The sequence below is a fragment of the Podarcis melisellensis genome (genome assembly GCF_964234715.1).
Source record: "Podarcis melisellensis genome assembly, chromosome: 10".
NCBI lineage: Eukaryota > Metazoa > Chordata > Lepidosauria > Squamata > Lacertidae > Podarcis > Podarcis melisellensis.
The window spans coordinates 35,577,211-35,605,070 of NC_138542.1; the positions used below are offsets into that span (position 1 = coordinate 35,577,211).

General features: G+C 40.8%; 1 protein-coding gene across 3 annotated transcripts in view; it reads left to right on the forward strand.

The window, feature by feature from the left end:
- SYT1 (synaptotagmin 1) overlaps window positions 1-27,860 on the forward strand; it is a 331,664-nt gene that overhangs the window by 257,638 nt on the left and 46,166 nt on the right. For all 3 annotated transcript variants that reach the window (XM_081928748.1, XM_081928746.1, XM_081928747.1), the window contains one exon: window positions 18,593-18,710. In XM_081928748.1, the coding sequence (XP_081784874.1) occupies window positions 18,593-18,710 (118 nt within the window). The remainder of the gene's footprint in view (window positions 1-18,592; window positions 18,711-27,860) is intronic.

Below are 27,860 nucleotides of genomic sequence, written 5' to 3' on the forward strand. Positions count from 1 at the left end.
CATGACCATTACCCAGAAGCAAGATTGCTGGGCACAAGAGTGATAATATACATACATACATACATACATACATACATACATACATACATACATACTGTCAGAAGGGATTGTGATTGCTCACGAAGATAAGAGCCACGACTCCAGCCTGTCTTTTCAGGTTTTATTGAGTGCAAAACTTATGTACAGTGCAGAAGTTCCAAAACCATGTCTGTCTAAATCGCTAGCAGAATCTGGAAGTGCCTTCTTCCTATTTACCCTCCAGCATAGAAAACCGGGGAAAACCCATCTCCACCTTTTTTCCTTACGTGGAAAACTATGCAACGGAAGCTGCACATTCTCTGCCCTGGTAGCAATGTTTTGGCTCCCCTGTCTCTCGTCTTCCGTGTCTCCTGAAAACTCCTCCTCCTGGACTCTGACGAAGTGCAGCTAGTCAACAGAGGAGGGGGCTCTCTGTACATTCCTGCCTCTCCCCCCTCCCCTGCAAGCAGATCACTGACACATACATACATAATTTTATTTGTATGCCACCATTCCACAGTTCAAACCGTGTTGAATGTGTCTTACAACATAACAAAAGTAGTCAAAACAAAACAATTAAAAATACACAACCAAACAAAACAATTTGCATGTAAATCACAACATATAATAAAGATACAGAAAGCCAACAGCAACAACCCATTACCCAACAACACCCCCAGACAACACCCCAGCCCAGGAGTCTGTTCAGCAGTCTTAGCTTACAGGTTACAGGGATCCAGGCAGAGAGCCTTCTCGGTAGTGGCACCTGCCCTGTGGAATGCCCTCCCACCAGATGTCAAAGAGAACAACTACTACCAGACTTTTAGAAGACATCTGAAGGCAGCCCTGTTTAGGGAAGCTTTTAATGTTCAATGGATTACTTTATTTTACTATTTTGTTGGAAGATGGGCAAGGGTATAAATAATAATAATAATAATAATAATAATAATAATAATAATAATAATAATTAGCTTCCATAGCTAGAGTTAGGGCCCAGCCCTCCCAGGCCAGGTGAGAAAAGGCCTGCAAGGCAGGGAGCAGGAGGTACACTGGGACACTTTCTCACTCAATTCTATTTCGTCTGAATTTCTCAAAACATTCACCAGGGAGATTTTTTACCATTTTATAGAATATGGGATGTTCAATGGGGTAGTCTCTAAAAGCAAACATAACCAAGAGGCTTGTGGCACCAGTTAAAGGCAAATGAATTGGGCCATGCACCTTAGTGTGTCACAAGAACACTGTACCATATAAAGATTGGGGGGATTCCTATGGCATGGAATAGGTCAAAGAAGAAATAACTCAGGGGTCCCCAAAGTGGTGCCCACAGGTACAGATGCAGATGCAAGAAGCCTTCCCTGATGCCCACAGGGCCCGCTTTCAAAATTAGGCTTCAAATAAGCATTATGTTGTATCCAATAGGATAGGTTGCGACCTATGCTTAGCTGTGCAGAGTGGGGTGATTCCCACGACAATCTCTCCAGTTTGCAAAGCTATGGGACCCCTGGGCTGCAGATTTTGAGCTTTCCCTTTGGAATGTGCCTTACAGCTTTGAAAGGTAGGTCAGTATTATTACGCTTGTGCTGCAGTTGGGGTGAGGAGGCTGCGGCTTAGAGAGAGGGGCTCACTTAAGGACAGCCTGCAGCTTTACGGCAGAGGCCGGATTTGAACCGAGGATTTCCTGACTTGAGCTCTGCCCCTTAGCTACTATGCTACACGTGGAGCTTCAGCTGAAATCCTTTATGCAGTTACATGGGCTTAAATTCCCTTTGAACTTAATGAGGTGTGCTTCTGAGCAGACCTGTGTAGGACTGCACTGCCAGAAGGCTAATGCTGCAGTATACGTGGTTATTCCTCTTTGTCAAAACCCGTGTTCATTTGACATAATAAAAGCACAGGGCTCTTCATGGTTCCGATTGTTGTGCTGGTCCCGGTCGTGTTCTTTGGTATAGCATCTTGCCGTGCCAATGAATACCTGTGCATTAAAGTGTAAGTCACATACACTGTAGACTTATGAGTCATAGCTTCATTCCAGCAATGATAAGAACAGGGGAGGGTTTCCACTGCAAATAATAATAATAATAATCCTGACTGCAGTCAGTGCAGAAGTATAGCTCAGCATCCTCTATTATGTTTGGAAATCTTTCTTGTTTCAGAAAATGACATGCCTGTTGGATGATTGTATTCATGCAATAAATGTTTTCCATGATAAATGAAGTAAGCCTTCAATGTTGTTGTTTTTTGTTTCTTAGCATCTTTCTGATTATGTGCTTGACGCACTCAAGTGAGCAACCAATAAATGTGGGGAATTGCCATTGTTTAGTGATTAACTGGAAAGTTAGATGAGGTTTGTTTTTCTTTATGCCTGATAAATTATTTTCTTGAAAGCAAGTGTGCTATGTTAGAATAATTTAGCATTACTTTGAAAAGAAAACTCACTTTTAAAAGATGAGGTAAAACTTCATAGTTTTGATTTTGTCTTGCAGTTTAGCACACTTCTTATCTTATGCAATCTTTTGTGATCTTCAGGACTGATGTAAACCTTGACCTGTTGCTGCTATTTTGAGATTATTTCAGTCTGCACACTTCACCTCCAATAATTCAGAGCCTACAGCAGACCCCATCTCATGCTGAATATGTTCTGCTGGCCCTTGGAGCTCCTTGTGCATCTTTCATAGAATTGCAGAGTTGGAAGGGACCCTAAGGGTCATCTAGTCCAAACCTGTGTGCAGCAGTTTCAACTAAAGCATCCATAACAGATGGCCATCCAAACCCGCTTACAAACCTCCATGGGAGGAGAATCTATCACCTTCTAAGGGAGTCCATTCCACTGTCAAACAGCTCTTACCATCAGAAAGTTCTTCCTGATGTTTAGGTGGAATCTCCTTTCTTGTAATTTGAATCCATTGGTTGAAACAAGTTTGCTCCACATTCCATATGACAATTGAAGATGGCTTTCTTACCTCCTCTCAGCCTCCTCTTTACCAGGCTAAACATACCGAATTCATTCAACCATTCCTCATAAGGCTTGGTTTCAACTTGGTTGCCCTACTCTGCACATGTTCCAGCTTATCAATATCTTTCTTAAACTGTGTTATCCAGAAATGGTCACAGTACTCCATTTGTGGTCTGGCCAAGGCAGAATAGAGCTATTACTTCCCTTGATCTGGACACCATTGTTCTGTTTATACAGCCTAGAACAGCATTAGCTCCCCCCCTTTTTTCCTTTTTTGCTGTTACATCATACTGTTGACACATGTTAAGCTTGCTGTCTACTAGATCCTTTTCACATGTAGTCCAGGTGTCCCCTCCATCTTATATTTGTGCAGCTGGTTCTTTTTGCCTAAATGTAGAACCTTACATTTGTCCCTATTGAAATGCATTTTATTAGTTTTGGCCCAGTTCTCCAATCTGTTAAGGCCATATTGAATCCTGTTTCTGTCTTCTGTGGCATTGGCTACCCATCCCAGTTTGGTGTCATTTGCAGCCCATCAATACCTTCATCCAAGTCATTTATAAAGACGTTGAATGACAATGGGCCCAGAACCATTAGTGAGCACTCTTTGGGTTTGGTCAGTCAACTAGCTACAAATCCACCTAATAGTTAGCTCATCCTGCCCATATTTTACCAGCTTTTCCACAAGAATATCCTAGGGCACACTGCAATGTTATCAGTTAAACGGTCTAGACGAATATGTGTTGCTATGTAGAGAATTCTACTTTAGGGCAAGTTATTGTAATATAGATGTTTCTCCTATGAGTCTGCGGCTTACAAATCTTATGTACTTCAGCTATGGAAGTTCTGCTGCGATTTTCCCAATCTGTGCTGAATTGTCTTTGGTTCATGGCTTGCGTAGGTAGATGGCAAGACTTTATTGTAACGCTTCAATATCCTAAAGATACCAAGTAAAACACAACAAAAATGGAAACTGGGTTTAATTAGGCCAGATGTGCATTGAGGGGCACGTGCTTGTATTGTTAGTGCTCATGGTACCATGGCCTGCCCCACTAATTCCAGAAAAAAGCATGATTAAAATAGACTTAAAATCGTAAGCAACTGGATCCCATCCAAAATAGTACAACAAGTGTAATTATGTTTAATTACTGCTAAGACATTTTTTAAAAACAGACTTATCTTTATTTTAATTGCAGAATGTAACATTTGTCACAGAAAGCCAAATTTGCAGGCAGTCTGTTCAGTTATAATAATACAAATTGTTATGACAAGTTTTCAATTATTTATTTATTTTTAAACTTTTTGTTGATAGAGAATCATAAGAAAGCTGGCAATTAATGATGGGAAAATTAATCCTTGAAATAGTTTGGTTGTGACCCCTGAGGGTGGAAGCATATTTTAGCTTCCATTAATGATGGTCATGACCACTTGCTTAATCACCTAAACTGACCTTGGTCCATCTTCTCTCTTAAGTCTTTATCTTAACTGCTCTTTACACAGAATTCTGTTGTTGTACATAATAGCGCAGAGTTTTAATGAGCGGCTGTGGAACAGGAAGATGCATCTGACAAGCTGTTGCCCTCTTCATTGCACTAACTAAAAATTCAGTCTGTTTCCCAGCCCTTTCTCCTTAAAAGGGTCAGGGATAAAATCAAAGGATGGGGTTTTAATGAGACATGAGAGGCTTCCTTCTGTATCTCGTGACCCAAGCAAATTTAAAAACCAGCTTCATGACTTTTCCCCATTTCCCTACAGAACAGCTGATTAATAAGTCAATGTTGGTGAAGCACTTTAAGAGATAAGAAGTGCTGTGTAAAGTATTTGTTAGGCTTTGCGAGAGCTTGAAAGAACATCTCCAGTCTGTAGGATGGCTGGTGAAAATTGTATAGGAGAGATCACATGAGCTACAAGTCAGGACAACATCTTTCTAACCTTCCTCCATTCAGCCTTGTTAATGTTATACATAATTGCTATGTGTGTTGCATAGCTTCAGGGAGAGTCAGACTCCCTGAAGCTAGGCAAAGAATTGATGAAAACGGAGCAGGAGAAAGACAGCAGTTCACTAGTGGATGGCAGATTAAGCAGCAGGCTGGAAAAAGCTTGAATGATGGAGCTGTGGGAAAGGGACCAAGAAAAAAACAAATTAGGAGAGAACAGTCTTGTTTAACTTTTTACTTTTCTTATTTATGTATGGGCAGATGATAACCCACCCCAAGAACTTCAGGCGAGGTAATGAAATCCATTTGTTATGTAGGTAAAGCATCAAACCACAGGAAGGCTACCCCACTTTTGCAAACTAAAGCCATGCTCTGCATTGTGGAACTTTGTGTTTGCCTTTTGCATTTCCTACATCAGCACTTGCTTTCACAGCAGGTGCGATAAACCTGTGGCTCTCCAGATGTTATTGAACTACAGCTCCCATCATCCTTGGTAATCAATCACGCTTGTTGGGGCTGTTGGGGATTTTAGTTCAGCAACATCTGAAGAGCCACAGGTTCTTCTTGGAATCATAGCATTGCAGAGATTGAAGGGACAGCGAGGGCCATCTAGTCCAACCCCCTACAATGCAAGAATATCAACTAAAGCATCCATGGCAGATGGCTATCCAGCCTCTGCTTGAAAGCCTCCAAGTAGGAGGAGAGTCCACCATCTTCCAAGGAAGACCATTCCACTGTTGAACAGCTCTTGCCAACAGAAACCAAGCTTGTGTTTTAGCAAGTGAAGACTTAAATCCAACCTTGAACTGTGTGATTATTGACTGGTATGTTCTTGTGACACTCATACACCCCTTTGTATTCTCCACCATGACAAGGAAGAAACATTAGCAGAGTTCAAGAACTCATTCTTGCCTATCAAAAACACTTGGACCAGCAAAGGGTTGGGTCTTGGGGGAGAATTTCATGCGCCAGGTAGAGAGGCTGGGAAAGCTGCATTTCACTTTTACCACCACAGAGTTTCTCATTATTCTTTTTTATTATACTTAAGTGCTGCACAAAAATTAAACAATCACACAGGCCCTCGATTTGTTGCAAACTTTTTTATTGTGAAGTGAATGATCCAGCAGGAAGTTTATTCTTCTGGGCCTTGTACAGGAGAATTTCTCCCTGGATGATGCCAAAAAGCAATGGAGGGGAAAATATGCATTTCTGAAAAGGTTATAGACAAAGAGTTGGGAGGAGCAGCCTGAGAAAAAAGAAAGCTTAGTCATTTTCTTTGCATTCCTCCTGCCAGTTTTTAAATGCCAATTTAGACCATGTCAGATTACCATAGTAACCACTTAGCCTCTTTTCAGATCTTGTTGTATTTTCACTTTAGTTTAACTACTTGCTGAACTGACATTTAAAGCACTTTGTATCGTAGCTATGATAGACAGAACGTATTTATTAAACAAAAAGAAATGAACGTCTTGCACAAAGCACAGTAATGAAAAGGGTAGCAATTGGATTCCCATTGTAAATTGCTTTAATAGCCTTAGACAGGCTGTATGGTGCTAAGGAAATACTTAATAGTGGATACCCCTCAGTGAATTGAGAATGTGCGTTTTATAATGAGAAGACAGTTTTTCAGTCATAATTTATCCAAGATGGTTGAGTAATAAAAAAGACACATTACTTCATAAGAACGTAAGAAAGCCTTTGCCAGATCAAATCACAGTATATCCAGGGTTCTGTTTCCAACATGGGTAGGCAGATGGCTTTGGAAGCTCATAAGAAGAATCTGAAATCAATGGACTGTCCTAAGATTTTCTCATCTGATATATTTAGAGGCTTATATTTATAAGTTTCTTATATAACCTTTATTAGGTACACCCACCATTAATTGGTCCACTATCTAAGCTAGTAGCTATTGCCACCCATTGAAGATGTGAGTTTCTCCTTCCAGTCAGAAGAAAATATTTAGCAGCCCATTATGAAGATCCTGTGTGTATGTGTATATATAAGACAGAACACACATGTGTACATGCACATACATGCTCATATATGCACATCTTTGGAGACAGAGGGTGCACATATCTGTATAAGTTCTGGGGAAAGAACAGATGTGTATGGGTGATGATTCAAGGGGAGAGAGACTGTGTATGGGTGAAGATCATGAAAAAGAAAAGGTGTGTATGTGTGTTTTTAGTAGCTAGTATGGAAATATGGAGGGCGTGCATGTGTGTCTCTGGCTGACGACTTGAGGAAGGAAGGAGCAATGTGAGAGTTGGCTGTGTCACACCATGCCCCTTGGTGTGAATAAAATTTAGTAGAACATGGTGGTATCTCAAGCAAAAGGCCACGGTTCAATAGCACGACAGGAAATGCAATATAAAAGGAATGTTAGAAACCAAGACAGAAGTGCCAGCATTATAACAGGAAAAATTAATGGAACAACTCCCACATCTGAATTCTCCCTTCCTATTGCAAATTGCTTTGGGTGTCTGGGGTTTTGCAAACCCCATTGAACAGCCGATCACAGCACTTGCAAAGCCCATGCACAGGGTTTTACGCAGGACTCTTCAGGCACTACTGATCAGCTGGTGCACTTTGAAACCCCCTTTCAGCCTAGCCACACCTTCACCTACCTCTGCAGGTGGGTTTTGCTTGACTGAAAGAGTCTCGCAGGTCAAATGGGAAGGCTGGAGGTTCACCACCCCACCTTAAAAAAAATAATAATTGTGGTCTAGAAGTGCTTTCAAAGTGACTAATAAATCGGATGGGAGTTGAAGGATAAAAAGGTTGAGGACGGTGCAGGAGGAGAAAGATCTGGACAAGGAGGAAATAGGGAAGAAGGAAAGTAGAGAGATGAGACCAGAGAGCAGGCATTCCAGTCTCCCAGCATCACTGCAGCTTATTATATTGCTGTGTCACTTCAGTGTACATCTTGTATATGTAACATTATTATTCTAATTTCCTATTGTGCCAACTATTTCCTCAGTGGAGCTTTTCTTTTTGTCTCATCTGAAAAAGTTACAGGATGTCACAACAGCTGGTTGTGCAAATGACTGGCAAATCTGCCTTCCTTTCTTCCACTCAAAAGCCTTAAAGCATAATAATTTATGTGGCTCCTCTGAAGGCGTATGCGTTACCGCCACATGTAGGTGGGTACACCTCATGCATCTTCCCATGGTAGGAAGATAAGGAAGTCCTTAGGGTGTTGCAGTGACAGTGGGAGAAAAAATGATGGATGCCCATAGGACTGTTTCTGCTTCTGTTCCGAAGCTGTACAAGTTCTGATTACTAAATGAATTAGTTTCCCATCTGTGGTAGCTATTCCTCCAAACCATTTGGGGCAGGGTATATTATTAATCAATTTAAAATTATTTATATCCTCTTCCCCAAAAGGTATCGGAGCAGTGCAGGAGAACACTATGAAATATTAATGGAAGAAAGAAAACCGTTAAATTCTCAGCAGCCCAAATAGCTATGAGGGCATAAAAAGCATGGTTACACCGAAAGTTTTAAATTGCCCTCCTAGGGAGAAGCATCGACGGAATTTATTTATTTATTTAGCAAGATTTATAGGCCACTTTTATACACACACACACACACACACACACACACACATATATATATATATATATATATATATATATATATATATATATATATATGCAGGTTTTGGTGTCCTCGGGTGTCTTCCCGTGTAAAAGTTGGGGTGTCTAGGCGACGTTTCGACGAGGTCTCACTCGTCATCTTCAGGCTGGTGCTTTCGGCTTCTTGTTACTGGAACAGAGCAGGATCTCAGTGTTTGAGTTCCTATAAATACTGTTGAGGGGGTGTGGTGTATAGCCTCCAATGTTCTGGGCAGAGAGGAAGTTCCCAGGCTAGTGTGCCTTTTCTTCTTTTGTTCCTTAATTACTTGAGGGATATCTTGAGTGATTTCTTGAGTGATATCCTGAGTACCACTTAGGTGGGTCATTAGGTGTGGATTAGTTGCTAAAGTCTTTGTGTCTTGACCTCTTGAACTTTGTGAAGAGTTTTTCTGAGAAGATGGCTGTACTGCACTTAGTTGTGCTCTGGCTTGGCTTCGTGTATAGGGGCGAGCTGTGGTTTTGTGGCCTGTGTCAGCCAGATCTGTGTAGGGATTGCAGGGGGGTGCAGCATCCGGAGGTGCCACCATGGTGCCCTCCCCACAAAAACTGACACCAGATCCAGAGGCACACAGAACGCCATCACCAATCAACCACACCAGACCCAAACCCAGACCCTCTCCACAGATAAATTACAGACACCATCCAGTAGCCAAACCATGGTGGCACCTCCGGATGCTGCACCCCCCTGCAATCCCTACACAGATCTGGCTGACACAGGCCACAAAACCACAGCTCGCCCCTATACACGAAGCCAAGCCAGAGCACAACTAAGTGCAGTACAGCCATCTTCTCAGAAAAACTCTTCACAAAGTTCAAGAGGTCAAGACACAAAGACTTTAGCAACTAATCCACACCTAATGACCCACCTAAGTGGTACTCAGGATATCACTCAAGAAATCACTCAAGATATCCCTCAAGTAATTAAGGAACAAAAGAAGAAAAGGCACACTAGCCTGGGAACTTCCTCTCTGCCCAGAACATTGGAGGCTATACACCACACCCCCTCAACAGTATTTATAGGAACTCAAACACTGAGATCCTGCTCTGTTCCAGTAACAAGAAGCCGAAAGCACCAGCCTGAAGATGACGAGTGAGACCTCGTCGAAACGTCGCCTAGACACCCCAACTTTTACACGGGAAGACACCCGAGGACACCAAAACCTGCATTCCTGTACCCGTGAAAATCTACGAAAGCATATATATATATATATATATATATATATATATATATATATATATATATAATCCTCTAAGCAGTTTAGAGATAAACCTACAAAATATTCATTTTAAAATAGTTTTTAAAAATAAAAACAGATTTTAGAACAGTAGACATAATAAAATACAGGCAAAATCAGCATTTTTAAAAACAAGTATACAGAATGGAATTCCAGGTCTTGGTGGGATTGCCTAAACAAAAATTGTTTGAACAGGCATCAAAAAAAGAGCGAGAGTCAGCATGGAAGCCCTACTGCAGGAATAGGGAACCCATGGCCCTTCAGATGTTGCTGGACTGCAACTCCCATCATCCCTGACAATTGGCCTTGCCTGCTGGAGCTGATGGGGTTTGGAGTCCCAACCTATCCCTACCCTGCCGTATGTGTATCTTATATCCTACACCAGCCTTCCTCAACCTTGTGTCGTCCAGCTGTCGTTGGACAGCAGTTCCCATCATCCCCAGCCAATATGGCCAATGGTCAAGAATGATGTGGGTTGTAGTCACCAGGACAGCAGCTGGGGCAGGTTGTCACACAGTGCTCTTCATCAGTGATGCGTTACGTCAAGATGCCTAATTCCAACATTACTGAATTCTAGCAGCTTGCTACTGTTTTTCAGTTCTTGTATATATGCATTCCTCACTTTCCTATCAACACAGGAAACTGGACCATACTCATTCACGCATGTGTGTTTGAGCACCAACCAACCAGAAGTGTGTTTGTTGACAGCAGACATATAAAGTTCCTCCTGTATCCTTACAGAGAATGTTAGCAATTAAATTAGTTCACGTAACATTCTCAGATTGTTTGCTATTCTCACAATGCAATAGACCAGGAGGGGATTGCTCAGCGCCACGTTCCTTTGTAGGCAACTTTTTTGGGGGAGAGGGGGGTTCATGCCAGTATAGATGGAGCCATAGGCAAAAGTTGGGCAGAGCAATGGATGTGACGCTTACCTTTGTACAGTAGGCTACGTTCCAACCAGGCAAAAGCCCATGCAGGGAAGTAAGCAAAACACATTACCCAAGGCACTTGAGAAGGGTTTGTGGCAAGGACAGTGAAGACTGTAGCCTGGGGAGCAGAGAGCAGTGGCCCAGGGTGTGTTCTAAAGGTTGGACAGAAAGGCCTTGAGGGATCTGCATTTGGCTTTCAGGCCTCAGGTACCCCATCTCTGCAACAGACCAACTCTGCCAGACGAAATCCTGCAGACAATCATCTACTGTGTGAAAGAATGGATGTAATTTAGCCAAGGGATTCAGAAGAAGGATCCCTTTTCTTACTTTTTCTCTGTAACATGTTATTATATAGATTAGTAGCCATGTTGGAAGAAAACCTTTTACTCTACTGGTTCAGCTACAAAAGATTTATTACCTTGCTCCTGTGATTTTAGCCTGTGCATTATCAGATCTGCAGTGTGTAGTTTTCAATCTGTGGCAACAATCACTTTTAGATTCCAAGACAATCTCTTGATAATGTGAAATGCATTAACTGAACTTTAAATGCGTACGTGGCTCTACTATTGGAAGGTTTTTAAAGATCAAGCAAGGGCAAGCTATTATTGCTTGCCTTGGCCCGATACAATAGGATGAAGATTATCTTTAGACCAGCTACAATAGCTACATAATTGTGCCATAATTATGGGAAGGCCTTGGTGTTTGACTTTTTATAATGCCTAGTAATCCAAAAAGAACATCCTGTGAATGTATTACATTTGCTCTCTGTGTTGCACTTAAAAAACTGTTCTTGCAGAGAGAAGAGCCTTGCAACGTGTTATAGTTAATAAGTTTTCCCTGCTGTCAAAAGTAATAATATTAATATGCCATTCTGAGTTAAATTAATTGTGCTTTGCACAGTGGCTTGCATAAACGTGAATGACATGTAGAAATGTGATCGGGCAGGGTCTTGGAAGAAGCCAAGTGGTGGAATGGAATAAGATGCAATCATTAAACATAGTGAATGACTGGATATACAAATGCATCTATTTGGTAGAGGATGTGTGGGGGAGATTAAAAAATAGATACCCTGTCATTCTTTTGGAGTGCTAGCTCAAGTTCCTTATTCACTTATCTTTTTTACCTATTTAGAAATAAGATTTCCATTACTTAGGAGATAAATATATTTAGCTACTAATTTAAGCCATAGGCAATCTAATTTCCAAATCTTGGCCTCCTGTTTGGAAGTGAAAGTGCACCTTCATTCACAAAAGGTACTTGAGATGAAAACTTAAGTAGCTTTCACCTTAGTTTCTGGAAGAGGCAGCTGATTGTAATTACTTTGAAACTGTTGGCCTTGAAGTGGCATGTTCAGTCCATAATGATGGCATTTACGCCCCCATTAATCTTTTTTTGTTTTTCTCTTTGACAGAAGCGCTTTCTAGACATGGTTAAAATATCGTTATAAATACTAGAAGGACAAGGCTAGTAAACGATGACTCACACAGAGTATTATGGTCAGAATGATCAATCTGCTCTCTGCAGGAGGTTAATTGGCACAATTCATGTGAATAAAGTCAGCTGCCACAGTTGCCTGGCTCCCTCACAGTCTGACTGATGTTTGAGCAACTTTGGATCCTCGGTAGTTGCCTTGATGACATTGACACAAATGTGATGAGGAATGACCAGTTTATCATGGAAAGGAATAGATATTTCCTTGAAAACATGATAGCCACGGTTATAAAATTGGCCATGATCCATTGACTGCATTCCTGTTAAGATTCAGTAGAATGACACATGCATAAACGGTCACTGGATTATATAGTTATTTTTAAGATTCTCCCCCTCCTGCATATGTACAGAATACATACATGATATGGTATTTTGATTTAGAAACATGAATAGTGATAATGATCTTGAATTAGCTACCCTACAGTTACTGGAGCAATCCACTAGTCTTTGTGCCAGGACCGTAATTAATGAGCCAAGTAGTCATAATTCCTTTACAGAGGCATTAATGGATCTTTATCATCATTATGCCCTTATGTTACATTCCAGAAGTAAATAAACTCCTTCAATCTGTCATAGAAAGAATAATTTTCTTGTCTTCTTTCCCTGAGTCCTACTAATTTTGTAACCATGGCATTTTAGAAATTTACCAGCTATGTACTTCTCCATCATCTATGGATGGCCCATTTAAAGGTTTAAATAGAGTCAGGATTCTATTTTGGTTTCCATAATTTAATTAGCAGCCATTTCCACATCTCTTTTTCTGACAATCTCCCCCAATAATCAAGATTTATTTCTGACGTGATCCGTAGGGAATTATCTTTGTTGGTTGTCTCCAGAACTTAGGCATTATCTTATCATCTCTCCATCAGTGCCTGAAACCTGCTCTTGACTACCCACATTTCCAAAAATGATCAGATTTAATAGCAGGTCTTTATTGGAACCAAAATTCCATCTGTTCATCTATTTATGATTATTTTCTTTAAAGTTGGTAGAAATAGAATGTTCAGGTCCATTTTAGTAAAACGTTAGCTGTTGTTTTATGGTCTATAACCATAGAAAGAAAGAAAAAAGGTTCCATTCTCTAACAGAGTGCAACTCCAGAAAAACTGAGTTAAGATAAAACACTCAATTGTAGGTTTTACAATTTTTTTAAAAAAATCCATACATACTATAAATGTTAAGAATGCAACTCCTATTTTCTGCTTGTGTGTGTGTGTGTGTGTGTGTGTGTGTGTGTGTAAGAGAGAGAGAGAGAGATATTTTTTAAAAAAATGTTATAAACCTTGTCACTTTACCATTGGTTTCAGTATAAAAGCTTTGTAACTGGAGTAGGTATAAAACTTGTTCAAATGCAAGATATTTAATTCCTTCACACAGTGTTTTTTTTTCTTTAAAAAATGTTTAAGGCTACTCTCATTTTGACAAGAAAATCACCATTTTATAGTTCAAATTGGGAAAAATAAATACAGTAAATGGACAAAAGTACAAACATTCACAAAATGTTTAGGGCTTTGTGTATACCTACATATCCCCCCCTCCCCCCAAAAAGCACTGCCTGCACAAGAAATGAAAAGACAAATCCTTGGAATTATAAAAATGTATACGAAGAGCAAAACAAATTATACAAAGTCAAACTTGTTCAATCTTACCCTTTTAGTTTCTAGTTCCAGTACAGCTATCCAAGCAAGGATAATTATTTTCAAAAACCATTAAGAAGTAGCACAACTGCATGTGCCTGCCTCCTGTAGTCTGCCTACTATACAACAAACTTTAGCAGCAAGCATAGCAGCTGCTTTATCCATTATTACCAATTAGTTCGATTTTCTGCTTGTTAGACCAGACAGATGCTGTGTATAATACAAACTATAACAACTCCTTTGGGTCATTTTCAGACCTGTTAGTAGGTAAGGACAGTGCAATTCCATACATGCCTACTCAGAAGTAAGTGTCATTGTTTTCAGTGGCACTTACTCCCAGATAGAGATGCATGCATCTGTGAGTCTCAGTCTATTTACGGTAACTTTGTTTTGCCCCTTTTCCACATCCATTTGCAATTATTATTACTATCAAAATTCCTCATAGCCATAACCATTTTCATGCATGTCTCCATTTTGTCTGTAATTTTGCTTTATATACAATTTTTGCAAGCAGTTGTACGTTATTTTCACATATACATGCATTTTGTGTTCAATTCTCTCTAATACGCACATTTTTGTGCATTTGCTTTGGCTAGAGAATTGCATTGGGGGGATTTTTAGTGTGAACTTCAAAAGTAAGCTGCATTTCAGTTTCTGTATTGGTTCGAAAAATCCATATTAGGTGTTTTCACATTAAAATGTGGACTGAATGGCATTCTTCCCACCCATCCTTACACTTAGGTAAGTATGCCAAAGTTTAAAGCCCAAGGGAGGGCTTCTTCTAGATTCTTCAATAATAAATATAGTTTGTGAAACTATATAAGGAAACTTACTATTTGGGGACATGCTCCTCTCATTCGCCCAAAACAGAATTCGTTTTTTAACAACAACAGTATTTAACACAGCAATCCAAAGCGTGTGGGTGAGGGACAATCGCCAGCATGGTGAAAGGTGTGCGTGTATGTGTGGGTGTATCTCCATTTTTTTTTCACTTTTTCCGGGGGGGGGGTATTTCTGCTTCCCCCCCCCCAGGTACAGGGGCATGCCATGAAGGAAATGGGCAGGCCTTGGTTCTTTGGGATCCAAAACATTCCTCAGTCCATATTTGTGCTTGCCTCTGTGGTTAGAACTCCTCCACTTCCCATAGACCTCTCTCGCTCTCCACCAATCAAGAGGGACACCCAGAAAAAAAACTTATCCCCTCCCAGGGACCGAAGGATTGCACATTTTGTTTTGTTTTGTCAAATCATATAGAATATTCAAGTGTACATTTCCTAGATATAGTCGAATACTGCAAGATATCAACCTCTTTTCATTAAGCTTTGCTCAATACATCACTAGGACGCACATCACTAGGAAGTGAGGGTTTTTTTTGTTTTTTATTTCAAGTTAAGCCGCTTGGAGCCTTTTTCGCTTTTTTTTTAAGCAGGACAGTTTCTGGCTCAGTGATGCTTTAAATTATCCTTTATTGTAAAGCAGGAAATGGTGCTTATGCTGCCGATTAAAGCTTTGAACTCATTTTGGTTCTGTTCAGTGGCGGCAGCGTTGTGCGTAAGGAAATTATCAAGCTGCTTGAGCAGAAGGAGCCTTCTGATTGGCAACTGAACGCTCGGAGAGAAGAGGTTAACCTCTACGAACCTCACAGTTGGACGGCTCTAACGCTAGCCGAAAGTTTCCATCCAATGATCAGTGCAATGGCTGAAATTAATTATTTATACATTAAAAAGTTGAAAGCTAAACCTAATGACAATAAAGCACCTCTGAGAGATAATCACCTCAGCAGAGGCACTTCACTGTACCTCTTAGCCTGGCAGGGATTTGCAATTATCTTACAAAACTACACCTCTAGCTAGGGTTTTCTTTTCTTTTTAAGTACAGCATGTCATATGCTAGCACTCAAAATTGGAAGATATAAACACATCCCAAAGGAACATCTTTGAAATTCTGGATGTATTTGTGGAAGACGTAGGACAGGTTTCTACTAATATCTGCTTATCTATCAATAGATGGATGGATCAATAGATGATTGATATTGTGTACTTCAGTATGTGTGGGCTTTTCAAAGAGCATGGGAGCTTTGCCTTTGACTTGAAAAGGGTTGCAAGCTGTGGCCTGCAGATAGCTTACTGGTGCTTTGTAGTGTGAACTCAGACCTTCTTTGAAGCTAGCTGATAAAATACAGTAGAATTGAGTGAAACGTACATTGAGTGCTCCAGATACTGGGTTGGAATTGTGCCCTAAAGGATGCTGTACGCAAGACAGTAAAATGGTTGCCCAGATTACGGATATTAGAATGCCATAACTAAGGAAAGCAGAGAGAATTACTATGGGAGTGTGGGGTGCCGGAGGTACCCTAAAGGATATGCATTATCATTATGACTGCCAAAAGATTGCTCATTTCAGCTGATAATCTTAACCTGGTTACCCTGAACCAAGGTTGACTTAATAACCAAATCCTGCTTCATAGCGAAATCTAGCTAGTACTATTAATTGTTATTAAGATCAGTGTTGAAGTAAAACTAAGGTATCACCTTAGGGCCTTCTGGCAGTTCCCTCACTGTGAGAAGTGAAGCTACAGGGAACCAGGCAGAAGGCCTTCTCGGTAGTGGCACCCACCCTGTGAAACACCCTCCCATTAAATGTCAAGGAGATAAGTAATTATATAACCTTCAGAAAACACATGAAGGCAGCCCTGTATCAGGAATGTTTTGAAACTTGACATTTTATTGTTTTTATATGTGTTAAAAGCTACCCAGAGTGGCTGGGGCAACCCAGTCCAATGGTTGGGGTACAATTATTATTATTAGGTATTATTATTATTAGGTTATTATTGTTATTATTGTTATTATTATTATTTGGGTGTGTGGTGAAAATGGCATGGCAGAAGGAAGGTGTTATTTGAGGGTGCATATGTGTAACCAGCTTGTAAACCCTTAACTAAGGTTAAGAAATTGGGGGCATTTATGTTTACACAGGCTCCTTGATTTTGATAATCTTTCCTGCGAATGGAAGGCTTTCTTCAAAGTTTATTATCATATCCCTCAAAATAACTGTGGAATTAAACTGAACACCATAAGGAGAGCTGCCTGTCAAATAAGATCTGGGAAGCCTGAAATGCCTAATTAGAGTGTTTAGCGAAGCCTGATTCTCCAGTTAGCATTATGCATAGATCTTAGAAGACAGCCAGCCTAATATTCTTAATGAACATTGCTGAACAGCATGTGTTCCTCTGCTTACATTCTCCTTGTATCTTCAAGCTTGGCTATATTCATCTTTGCATTTGATACAAAGCTTCTGTAATTTGTAATTGCAGCTCAACTTTTCTATATGCTACGGAACTGCACTATTTTTAGGAAGGCCTTTAGCAGTGCAGCACCACTGATTGTAGCTATAGGGTCTTCTGTGAAACGTTGAGTTCTGAACAAAACTAAGCACTTCCAACCATTGATGACATCTTGTAGATACCATTGTGTCTCTTCCAGAAACACATGTACTGCCTGCTTAATATATGAAAGGCAAAATGCCTCTTGCAAATAGTCTGTTTTATCACAATGCATTATGAGAATGAGACAGTCCGCTGTTTTTCTGACAGCAAAACTAATAGTGTTCAGATTGCTCTCACACCCCACAGCTAATCCAGTATCCGTGCTGAAGGGCTATCTAATAATTTTCAGCAGCAAACTGTGAGCTAACATTACAGCCATAATTTGGGAAAGTACAAATTTGAAATGCATCGTATCACCTCCTGCCATTTTGAAGGCTAACATCTGTCCTTTTCTGCAAGAAATTGCCATGGAATTTGTATGTGTGCATGCTGTAATGTTGACCAGGTTGGTTGCCACCAAACCTTTGGCTCCTAGCTTCCTTCACCAGCTGAGGAGGTAACTTTCCACCTGCAGCAAAATCCAGTCTACAATTCAGCAATAGAAGCAACACCTGGCTTCAATTAGTGTTCCTAGAAAAGGAGAAAACTGCACTTGTGGACCATTCCCAAAGGGGAGACACCAAAAGGGATTGTCTCTTTGGGGTCAGTCCAAGGGTGAAGGAACCACCCTTATTTGTTAGTGTGTGTCCCCCCCCCCCGTGATGTCTGTTGGATTTTTAAATATTTTTATGTTATTTATTAAATTTCTATACCACCCTTCATCAAGACTGTCTGCAACTCTAAAGGAGCCTAACTGTTTAAAATGATTGAAAAGTGGGTGAAGAAAAACTAGTTAGGAATGTCAAACACTAATGTATGGCTTAAAAAAAACCACACACACCATGATATTATTGAGCTAAATGAAAAACTATGCAAATAGCCTGAACATTAGCAAGCCTGTGTGCCATCACAATTTATGGGATCCAGTCTTAGGTTAAAGAATTCAATCTCCTCGTTAATAGGACCGAATGTCCTCAGCATTGTGTCCATTGAGTTAAAAGATACCTGTGAAAGGCCTGGTGTCAAACTTCAGCACAGAACTTTGTTACTGGAGCCAATTCATATGTTACATTCTAGGGGGCTGAGGTTGCTTGCATATGTGAGTCATTCCATATTTTTCATAAGCAGGCAAAAGGTAACGTATAAATTGGCTCCTTGCTATTTCTTAGCAAGTAAAATCTTGGGCTCCTTTCTCTGGCTGTTAAATAGCTTGACAAGAAGTAGTTGAAACTGAATATTAAAAGCTGTGGTTTAAAACAATGTTCCTGGCGTAAACTTTTTAAAAGGGTATATAAATGACAGTTCTCCTTGCTCCTTCTTGCAGCAAGAGAAGCTAGGTGACATCTGCTTCTCTCTCCGCTATGTGCCTACTGCTGGCAAGCTGACTGTTGTCATCTTAGAAGCAAAGAACCTGAAGAAGATGGACGTGGGCGGCTTATCAGGTAAGCTGATGGCAGGAAGCATACCACAGCGGCTGTGCTAGCATTGCTGTCCAGTAACAGTTTCTCACCATTAAAAAATGAAGATGGTTGCTCATTTGCTGGCATTACATTTACATTGAGATGACTTCCAGATGATACGTTTGTTGAGCATTCATCCTGATTTGTTTGTGGGGAGGTCATATGATGCTGCATCAAGTCCAAGCTCTTCTGAAGCAGGTTTGTTGCACAACAGCATCGGATCCACTAAACTCGACGACTTGATTTTCCAGTACGCAAATGAATCTTACCCACAACATGCTGACAGTCTGGAAGTGGCGTCAGTAAAACCAGGAGCTGCATCCATGCTGTGGTTTTGAATATTGGTGGCTATGCAGGACACTTGTGTGCCTTTATTACCTATTCCCTCACCTATCCCTATCACAACTTACTATTTATAATGACTTGTTGTCAGTAATTATAAACAGTGCGAATAAATTCTTGAGAGTCATTTCTGTGATAAACCCAGGGTTGTAGAAATGAAAAAAAGCACAGCTATCTTTTCTTTTGCTGAACGAGTACATAGCTTTTTTCAGACAACATAATATTGTCCAAGCAGAAGCTGAATCTCTGGAAGATCCAGAATCTAAAGCGAGAATCATTTCCCCATGTTTCAGGCACTGTGTACTTAACAGGTACACTTGACATTTGCTTCATGTGCAGAAATATAACTGGGGAAGCTTAACTCACATAGAATTAACATGGTAAGGGGTAATTTGCATATCTCATGCTTGGATGGCAGAGGTGTACAGTATATGCCCAGAAATCACTTGCACTTTCCATAGCTGGGCATATTCATCTATCTATCTCTTTTTATATATAGGGAGAACTAGCATTGAATAGTGCTAGTGTATTTGAGACATTCGGTGTTTCGGTGGCTTGCTGTGGAGTTTCAGGTTCTCTTTGTACTAACGTGGGAGCATATATACATATGGAGAAAAGAATTTTTAGATGCATTTTTGGTGAGATTCTGGAAATGCGAGTAGCTTCCGGTCTATTGGACTCCTTTCCTGTGGTCTCCAATTAAACTGCCCTGTATGCTACCAATTAAACCCTTCCTTGCCTCCTCCTTTAATCAAGTCCCCTGTTATCCCAAAGTGACCTAGTAGAAAGTGACCACAGTATAATTGGAAAGGAGGAAATTCCTTCCATTAGTTGCTGAAGCAGAAGCACTGGCCAAACATGTGTAATTCTCCAGGTAAGTGCCTAAGGATGCTTTCAGATGTGACACAGGATTGGGGGATAGTGGAAGCATGTGAGTTTGTCTCTCTTTTTCATGCTTCACAAGTGGGAACTTGCACATCCTCTGTGCTTTTTAAAAGAAACATATGCCATTGTATGACAGATGCACAAGTTACCAGTTTGGATATTAGAAGAAAAGGACTCACTTCATATCTACCGCCTTCCCTAGTTGTACCCCTGAGTTGCTTTTCAAAGCTATCCTTACCCCCAGCTGCACATCAGTATCTTTTCAGAGATCACAAACTTTGTCTGAAAAAGTCCAATTCGGAGGTCATCTGAGTAGATACACATGAGGCAACTGCAATCTCTGAAATATTCATATTACTTGGTGGGTGGAAGTAAGAATGGCAGAATTTGTCATCAGCCCAATAATTCTTCTCCCACTGCTATTTTTTCCACTTTCCCCTTGAAACCAAAATTGCTTTTCATTTTTCCAGCAGAAAACATTGTACATCAGTGTGGAGGTGGGGGATTCAGTTTCCCACACAATTGGCAACACTTACTGTCACCAGAGGAGCCCATTATTGAGTGGGGGGAATGCAAAGTGCTGTTTATGCGTGTAGAGGAGGTGGAATGTTTGAAAAGTTCCTCATTAAAAGGAAAAATAATGGGAAAATATGAGACTGTGAAAGTATGGTTGGAAATCGAGCTGCCTTATCAAATGACCATAATCCTCTTGAATATCTATGAACAGCTGTGGTGGATGACACTTGCTCTGAAAAGTGTGGTCAAAATTAAAGGGTTCAGGAACTCAGACTAGACCAACTTTCATAAAATAATGCACAGACTTTACTAAAACAGAACTCTACAAGAGTGAGAAACTCCAAATAATTACACAGATTAAAATAGCTCAGAAGGTAAGAAAACAACAAACACTAACGTATCCAGCTAATGAACATGTTGTTGTTGTTGTTTAGTCATGTCCGACTCTTCATGACCCCATGGACCAGAGCAAGCCAGGCACTTCTGTCTTCCACTGCCTCCCGCAGTTTGGTCAAACTCATGCTGGTAGCTTCGATAACACTATCCAACCATCTCGTCCTCTGTCATCCCCTTCTCCTTGTGCCCTCCATCTTTCCCAACATCAGGGTCTTTCCAGGGAGTCTTCTCTCCTCATGAGGTGGCCAAAGTATTGGAGTTTCAGCTTCACGATCTGTCCTTCTAGTGAGCACTCAGGGCTGATTTCCTTATGAATGCATAGGTTTGATCTTCTTCCAGTCCATGGGACTCTCAAGAGTCTCCTCCAGCACCATAATTCAAAAAGCTAATGAACATAAACACCCTTAAATCTCAGTAGGTTGAGCAACAGAACAAGATGTTGTCAAAAGCCCAAATAGACGCTAACTTCAGCTTGGCTGGCTGGCTGCCAAGAGCTCCCACCAATACAGGTTTTATGAGAACTTAGACCATGGGCATTCACCTCTTCTACCTAATTACCTTGTGACACCAGCCTTGAAGCCTTAACACTATACAGCGGTATGCAAGCTCATTATTTCAGAGGTTTTAACCCATTCTCATAAACCAGTCTTAAAGGGACGATATCACCACAACAGCCCATCCTGGGCATGGGTGGGCACCCTCTCTGTCCCGCCCCCCTCGGGAGCTCGCCCCGCCCAGGGCAGTGCAGGTATATGCTCCACCGCTGTGTTCAACTCCTATTTCCAAGTACAGTGGTACCTCAGGTTATACATGCTTCAGGTTACATACGCTTCAGGTTAAAGACTCCGTTAACCCAGAAATAGTACTTCGGGTTAAGAACTTTGCTTCAGGATGAGAACAGAAATCGTGTTCCGGTGGCGCGGCAGCAGCAGGAAGCCCCATTAGCTAAAGTGGTGCTTCAGGTTAAGAACAGTTTCAGGTTAAGAACGGACCTCCGGAACGAATTAAGTACTTAACCCGAGGTACCACTGTACTGGGTAGTGTCAGCACAGCAGATGAGTACACAATCCCTAACCGTTCTGACTACATCTCCATAGAAAACCCTTCCTGATTGCGAAGATCGTTGCATCTTTATATGCTGAATGTAACGTAGGGTTGGACCTGAAATACCCTCTGTTCTGAAAACAAAGGCAGATGTAATGAGCTTCACTTGAGCACATGCTGTAGCTAATCTCAAGTTTTCATTCCTTCTTAGAACAGAGTCTGATTAATATAATATTTTGAGTTGTTAACGTTTTAGCCGGGATTTCTTGGAAGATGTTGCCTGGTCAGTATTGAGAGCCTATCTTTCCCCATATTGCCCAAGGTACCCCATTCCTCTGCAAAATTAATGGAATCATCATTTGTGAAATATTTAAAAATGGGCAATAAACAACTGACAACAATTGATTTAAAAAAATCTCTGGGTGAGAATCACATTAAAGCAGTTTTTTAAGCTGCATATTTTGCAAATATGATTATATTCATGACTTGTTTATTGTACAAAACCAAAGTTCATGGCAGGTTGGTTTGCCACACAAACATCCCGTAGTTCACAAAAATAGACAATATTGCTAGGAAATTTGAACAGCCTGTTCTTGCTAGTTTTCATGGAAGCTGCAGTTCTAAACATCTGGAGGGTGCCAGCTTGGGGTGAGCTGTATTACAACACAGTCAGTCTATGCTGGATAGTCCTTGTTCTTCTAAGTTGTTGCAACAACAACTAAGAAGCCATGGGGAATAATACCATCTCTGTATTTTTGATGACTTGGCCAAAAGGCCATTTAAAATGCTACAAGCCCAGTTCTGCTGGACTTACTGATTTCTTCTTATTACTTGAAGGTTATATTTTCTGTAAACCTCCAAGTCTAGATATTCTCGCAGTTTAGGTGTCATTGTTGGAAAAACTGCAGCTCATCTTGTTTTTTTCTTCTTAATAACTAACTAAACTCAAAGTATAGATATTTAATATTATATAGCACTCACCTGGTGTTGACAACAGACCAGTCATTATGTTCATTAGAGTCTTTGCAACAGGTCCAGATTGACCCATTTTAGCATGAAATGCTCAGATCTTACATCTTACATTTAATTATTACATCAGGCAGAAACCCAAATAGACCTGTCTTAAAAGGAAAAACCAATCAACCTTAGCTTCTTGAATGATGAAAACAGCTATTTACTAGTGCCGGTGAAATTACCTCTACAAGCAAAAGTGTCCCTTTGGAAATAAATAATTTTAATTATTACCTGTTTAATCTTTAATTAACCTAAACATCTGGACCCAGTTAGCTAATGTAATCCAACAGTCAATGTGCATTATGTCTGATATGAAAGATGAAGTGAGTTTGCTAGAGCAGCCAGCTACAGAAAGAGTAGGAAATAGCAAACATTTGTTCTAAATATTCATGTGTAACTAAATATGTGCTAAGATTCCATAGGACCATAGGAATGTCATAGGATCTCAAATCATGACCTCTAGGAAACAGGCATCATTTATGTCTCCATGTGCCACATGATGATAGCTGGTCAGAGATAGGAACAGCCATTTCTTCAACCCAGTTAAAAGATATATTGTGGAAATTGGAAACTTCATCCTCTTGTGGATCTTCTCAAATTACAACTTCATTATAGTCCAGATCTATCTGTCATCCTTCCTGATCCTTTGAGTACTTGCTCTGATTTTCCCAGAGACCTGCCCTACTCTTCCCATGTCTTGAAGAGTGACTATATAGATTGCCTGTCTAATCTTTAGACTACGTCCCAGATTCTGCCTTATTGACTTTTATTTGTGCTGCAGATCATTCAAGGCAAGAAAGTGAAGGACAGAACCAAAACAAATAGAGAAGTGGGGCCTCAAACAGATTTCAAGAGGACTTAAACTTCCTATTATTTCTTCTATTAATTTTGTCAGGGAAAGGTGATTTTTTTTTTGCGCCCTTTCTTATCTGCACAGCAAAGAAAGCTCTCCTGAGTGATCAAATTTTGTTGCATTTGAAGTGAAACTACAGTTTTCTGCAATTAGAAATCTATTTTAAACACACTATTCACATTCAAAAAGGCTTACAGAACAAGGCAAAAAATTGTTTATAGAGGCAGAACTTTTAAAGAGATGTGAATTCTCATGAATTATGCAAGAACTTCTATTTTAATAACTTCATTAAAACACAAAAAACCCTAAAAAGACAGCCATCATGAATTTAATATAACAGGAGAAATATACTGCAAGTGGTCTGACCTTGCCAACAACCTTGCTGGAAGAAAATCCCAATAAGCATTATGAGTAAAGCTTGAGTTTCATTAAAGAATTATATGAGTAATAAGCAAACAGCATCACACTGGTGGTTACATATTCAACTGTACTAATTTAAAATGAAAATGCAGCACTAGTAGCTTTACCAAACAATTTTGAGTTGCTTTCCTACAATATATCCACAATCAGATGTACTGTACTAAGAGTGGTCCTATAGAGCAGTGTTTCCCAACCTTGTGCCTCCAGCTGTTTTTGAACTACAACTCCCATCATCCCTGACTAGCAAGACCAGTGGCAAGGAATGATGGGAATTGTAGTCTAAAAACAGCTGGAGGCACAAGGTTGGGAAACACTGCTATAGAGAAGGCAGCATCCATGCCCAATGATATACTTGTACACTACTCAAACAGATGTGCTGCACACACTGTCCTTTACCATCAGCCAGGGGACAAAGGACCACTGGGAGACTGCTCCTCCAGTTTCCAAGAGAGAACAACATCATGGCAAGGGCAGTACCATGTGGTTGGGTAGAGCCTTTCTCCCATTGTTGGCATTACTGCCACTTACCTGGCCAGGGATAGGATGGGACAGTGATGAGGTTAGGGCACATAGACACTGGCTGAATTGGTTCCAGAGGTGTGTTCATGCAGCCTCAAACTTCCAACTGTTCTGGCCAGCCAGATAAGCTGCAGAAACTCACAGTGTCAGGAGAGCACGTGGGCTGGTACAGGACAAATAGGGGACCAGAAGGGACAACTAAAGGAACCTTGCTTCATCCTCTGTGTTAAAAATAATATAAGATATTTGGGACTGAGAAACAGCACCTGAGTTTCCTTTCTTCCTCCTCCCAATCACTTTTCCTTTTGTGCCTCTTAGATTGTAAGGAAGACAGGAACTGTCCCAGCTTGCACTTCTGGAAGTTCTCGGTCCACATAATGCTTAAGCCTGCCTTGTAGAATTTTAAGCATAACCTTGCTAGCGTGTAAAATGAGTGCAATTGTGCGGTAGTTGGAGCATTCTTTGGCACTGCCCTTCTTTGGGATTGGGATGTAGACTGATCTTCTCCAATCCTCTGGCCACTGCTGAGTTTTCCAAATTTGCTGGCATATTGAGTGTTCTTTACTACTAACAATGTGCTAATGGTGTGCTGGATTCTATACATAACAACAGTAGTTGAATTGTTGCCCGAAGGGCAACAGTTCTCAGACTATGAATATTTATGATTCTGTCAACCAAAGAAGGATGAATTTCATAGTGTTCTGACCACTAGCTATCACCTGCTTCTCAAAAGTTCAGGACACTTGAAACATGCCACTTCAATTGCTCTCAAATCCCTACATGTTTACACGAGTCCCACTTTGTTTTGCAAATGTGCACATAGGAATAAAGGCTTAGCCTTCAAATAAGTGATATTCCTTAGCATTTTTTCATGCATACAGAGATGCAAGCAAAAATACACCTCTCACCTGGTTCACCAGCTGGTTCACCTTTGGACAGAGATGACTTGGCCACTGTACTCTTGTGACTGCCAGACTGAAATGTAATGTAAATCAGGCTGCCCTTGAGGACTACTCTGATACCTCAAACTGGTCCAAGATTATTGGCTGGGCTTCCGATTAGAATTAGAATTCACATTGCCCCTGTTTTAAAACACCTGCATTGATTGCTTGTTCATTTTCAGATCCAATTCAAGATGCTCACATTAATGTTTACAGCCCTAAACAACTTAGGCCCCAAATATTTGAAAGACCATCTCCGTCCCTTCAGACACTTCTCAGTTGTTAAGATGGAGAGAGGTGACACTCTTGGTAGTTCTACTGCCCTCTAGGTTTGAGGGGTGGCAAGACTTCAAGAAGCCATTCTCTGGAGTAGCCCACAAGTTGCAGAATTCCCTCTTCAAAGGTGGTGGTGGGGATCTGGCACCTTCATTATGTAGTTTTTGTTGTATGCCAAGGGATTTGTCCTGTTTGTAGAAAGCATGGCTCCAAGCGGTTTTCTAGGCATGGGTTCAAGAGACTTCCTGTTTACCCTTCCATTTTCCCCAGGAAAACCCACTCTTTAGCGCTGAATTGGAGCAAATGCCAATCTATGGAAAACCTGATTTGCATTTGTGTCCATTCAGCAGTAAAGATTGGGGGCTCATGCAGTTTCCCAGTGGGAAGCAGAAGGACAAACATACAATCTAGATGAACCTGAAGATGCACCTCTTTATCCTGGCCTTCGACACAGACACACCCATTTGGACACTCTCATTGTAATTTGTCTATTTAGAATTGTAGTAACCTACCCTAGGGCTCATGGTGAAGGGCCAGTATGCCCTGGTGTCTCTGTGCTGCAGAGTACAGTATAGGGCTGAGCTTTCAATCCTTCTCCTCTAGGTGCAATTCTGAAATCAGAGTGATGCACAGGAATATCTCTCGGCACTTGGTTCCTTGTCGCTGTAAGATGCAAATAATAATTAGCTATTTTACAAGAATAAGGATATGGGTTATACTCTTCACTCCGGATGATAAATAATAATAATAAATTGCCATCGTGACAGGAGCAGCAGTGAAACAAATTTCTAAATACTACAGGCTCCCAATTATGGCAGCCAGCGTTTGCTGCACTTGGGGCAATCTGTCAGAGTAGCACGTAGGCTCATCAGCAGGATTAATTTATTTTTAATAATACAGGAAGCTGCTGCACTTCAGATACCCACTGAAAAATGTGTTTATTTCTTGTTTTGGAAACATGATTCTGTGTGTGGGGAAATAGCACATATAAACTGAAATATGGACGAGCACCACCAAAGACTGATAGAGCTGCTTTGAAAGTTTAGGTCAGGTCAAGGCTTAAGTTGTTGCTTAAACAGATAGATGTTTAAGACTTTCAAGGTGCGTGCATTTTATTTTATTTTATTTTATTTTTACAGCATTGCAAGTGTTTTATAAACTCAGGTGTTCCTACAAACCTCTGAGGAAACCTGAATTACTTTTTTATGAAATTAATAAAAAGCACGGATAAGAAGCTCTGACGTTCTAGTGCATTAAAGGTAAAGGGACCCCTGACCATTAGGTCCAGTTGTGACCGACTCTGGGGTTGCAGCGCTCATCTTGCTTTACTGGCCAAGGGAGCCTGCGTACAGCTTCCGGGTCATGTGGCCAGCATGACTAAGCCGCTTCTGGTGAACCAGAGCAGCGCACGGAAACGCCATTTACCTTCTCACCGGAGCGGTACCTATTTATCTACTTGCACTTTGACATGCTTTTGAACTGCTAGGTTGGCAGGAGCAGGGACTGAGCAATGGGAGCTCACCCTGTCGCGGGGATTCGAACCGGCGACCTTCTGATCAGCAAGCCCTAGGCTCTGTGGTTTAACCCACACCGCCACCCGCATCCATTTAGTGCATTACTGTCATTTGAAAAACCTATTGGATCAAAAGAAGGCTGTTTCATCTCTGTGGTGCTCTTTCCCTGCAATAAGGCATGGAAAGCATTGCTTTTTTCTGGAAGGGAGAATAGGATGCAGCTGCCCCAGTCAAATGCAAATTTAGCCTCAGCCAGCCTTACCTTAAGAGCTGAGCAATCCTTCGTCACTAATTGTCCAGACACTTCACAAAAACAACTGCACCAAAAAATGTCATATTTTAATAGCAGGATGTGTTCCCAACCCCCAGTCAGTGCTGAATGGGGAGAAAGCCTTTCCTTGATGCATTGCCT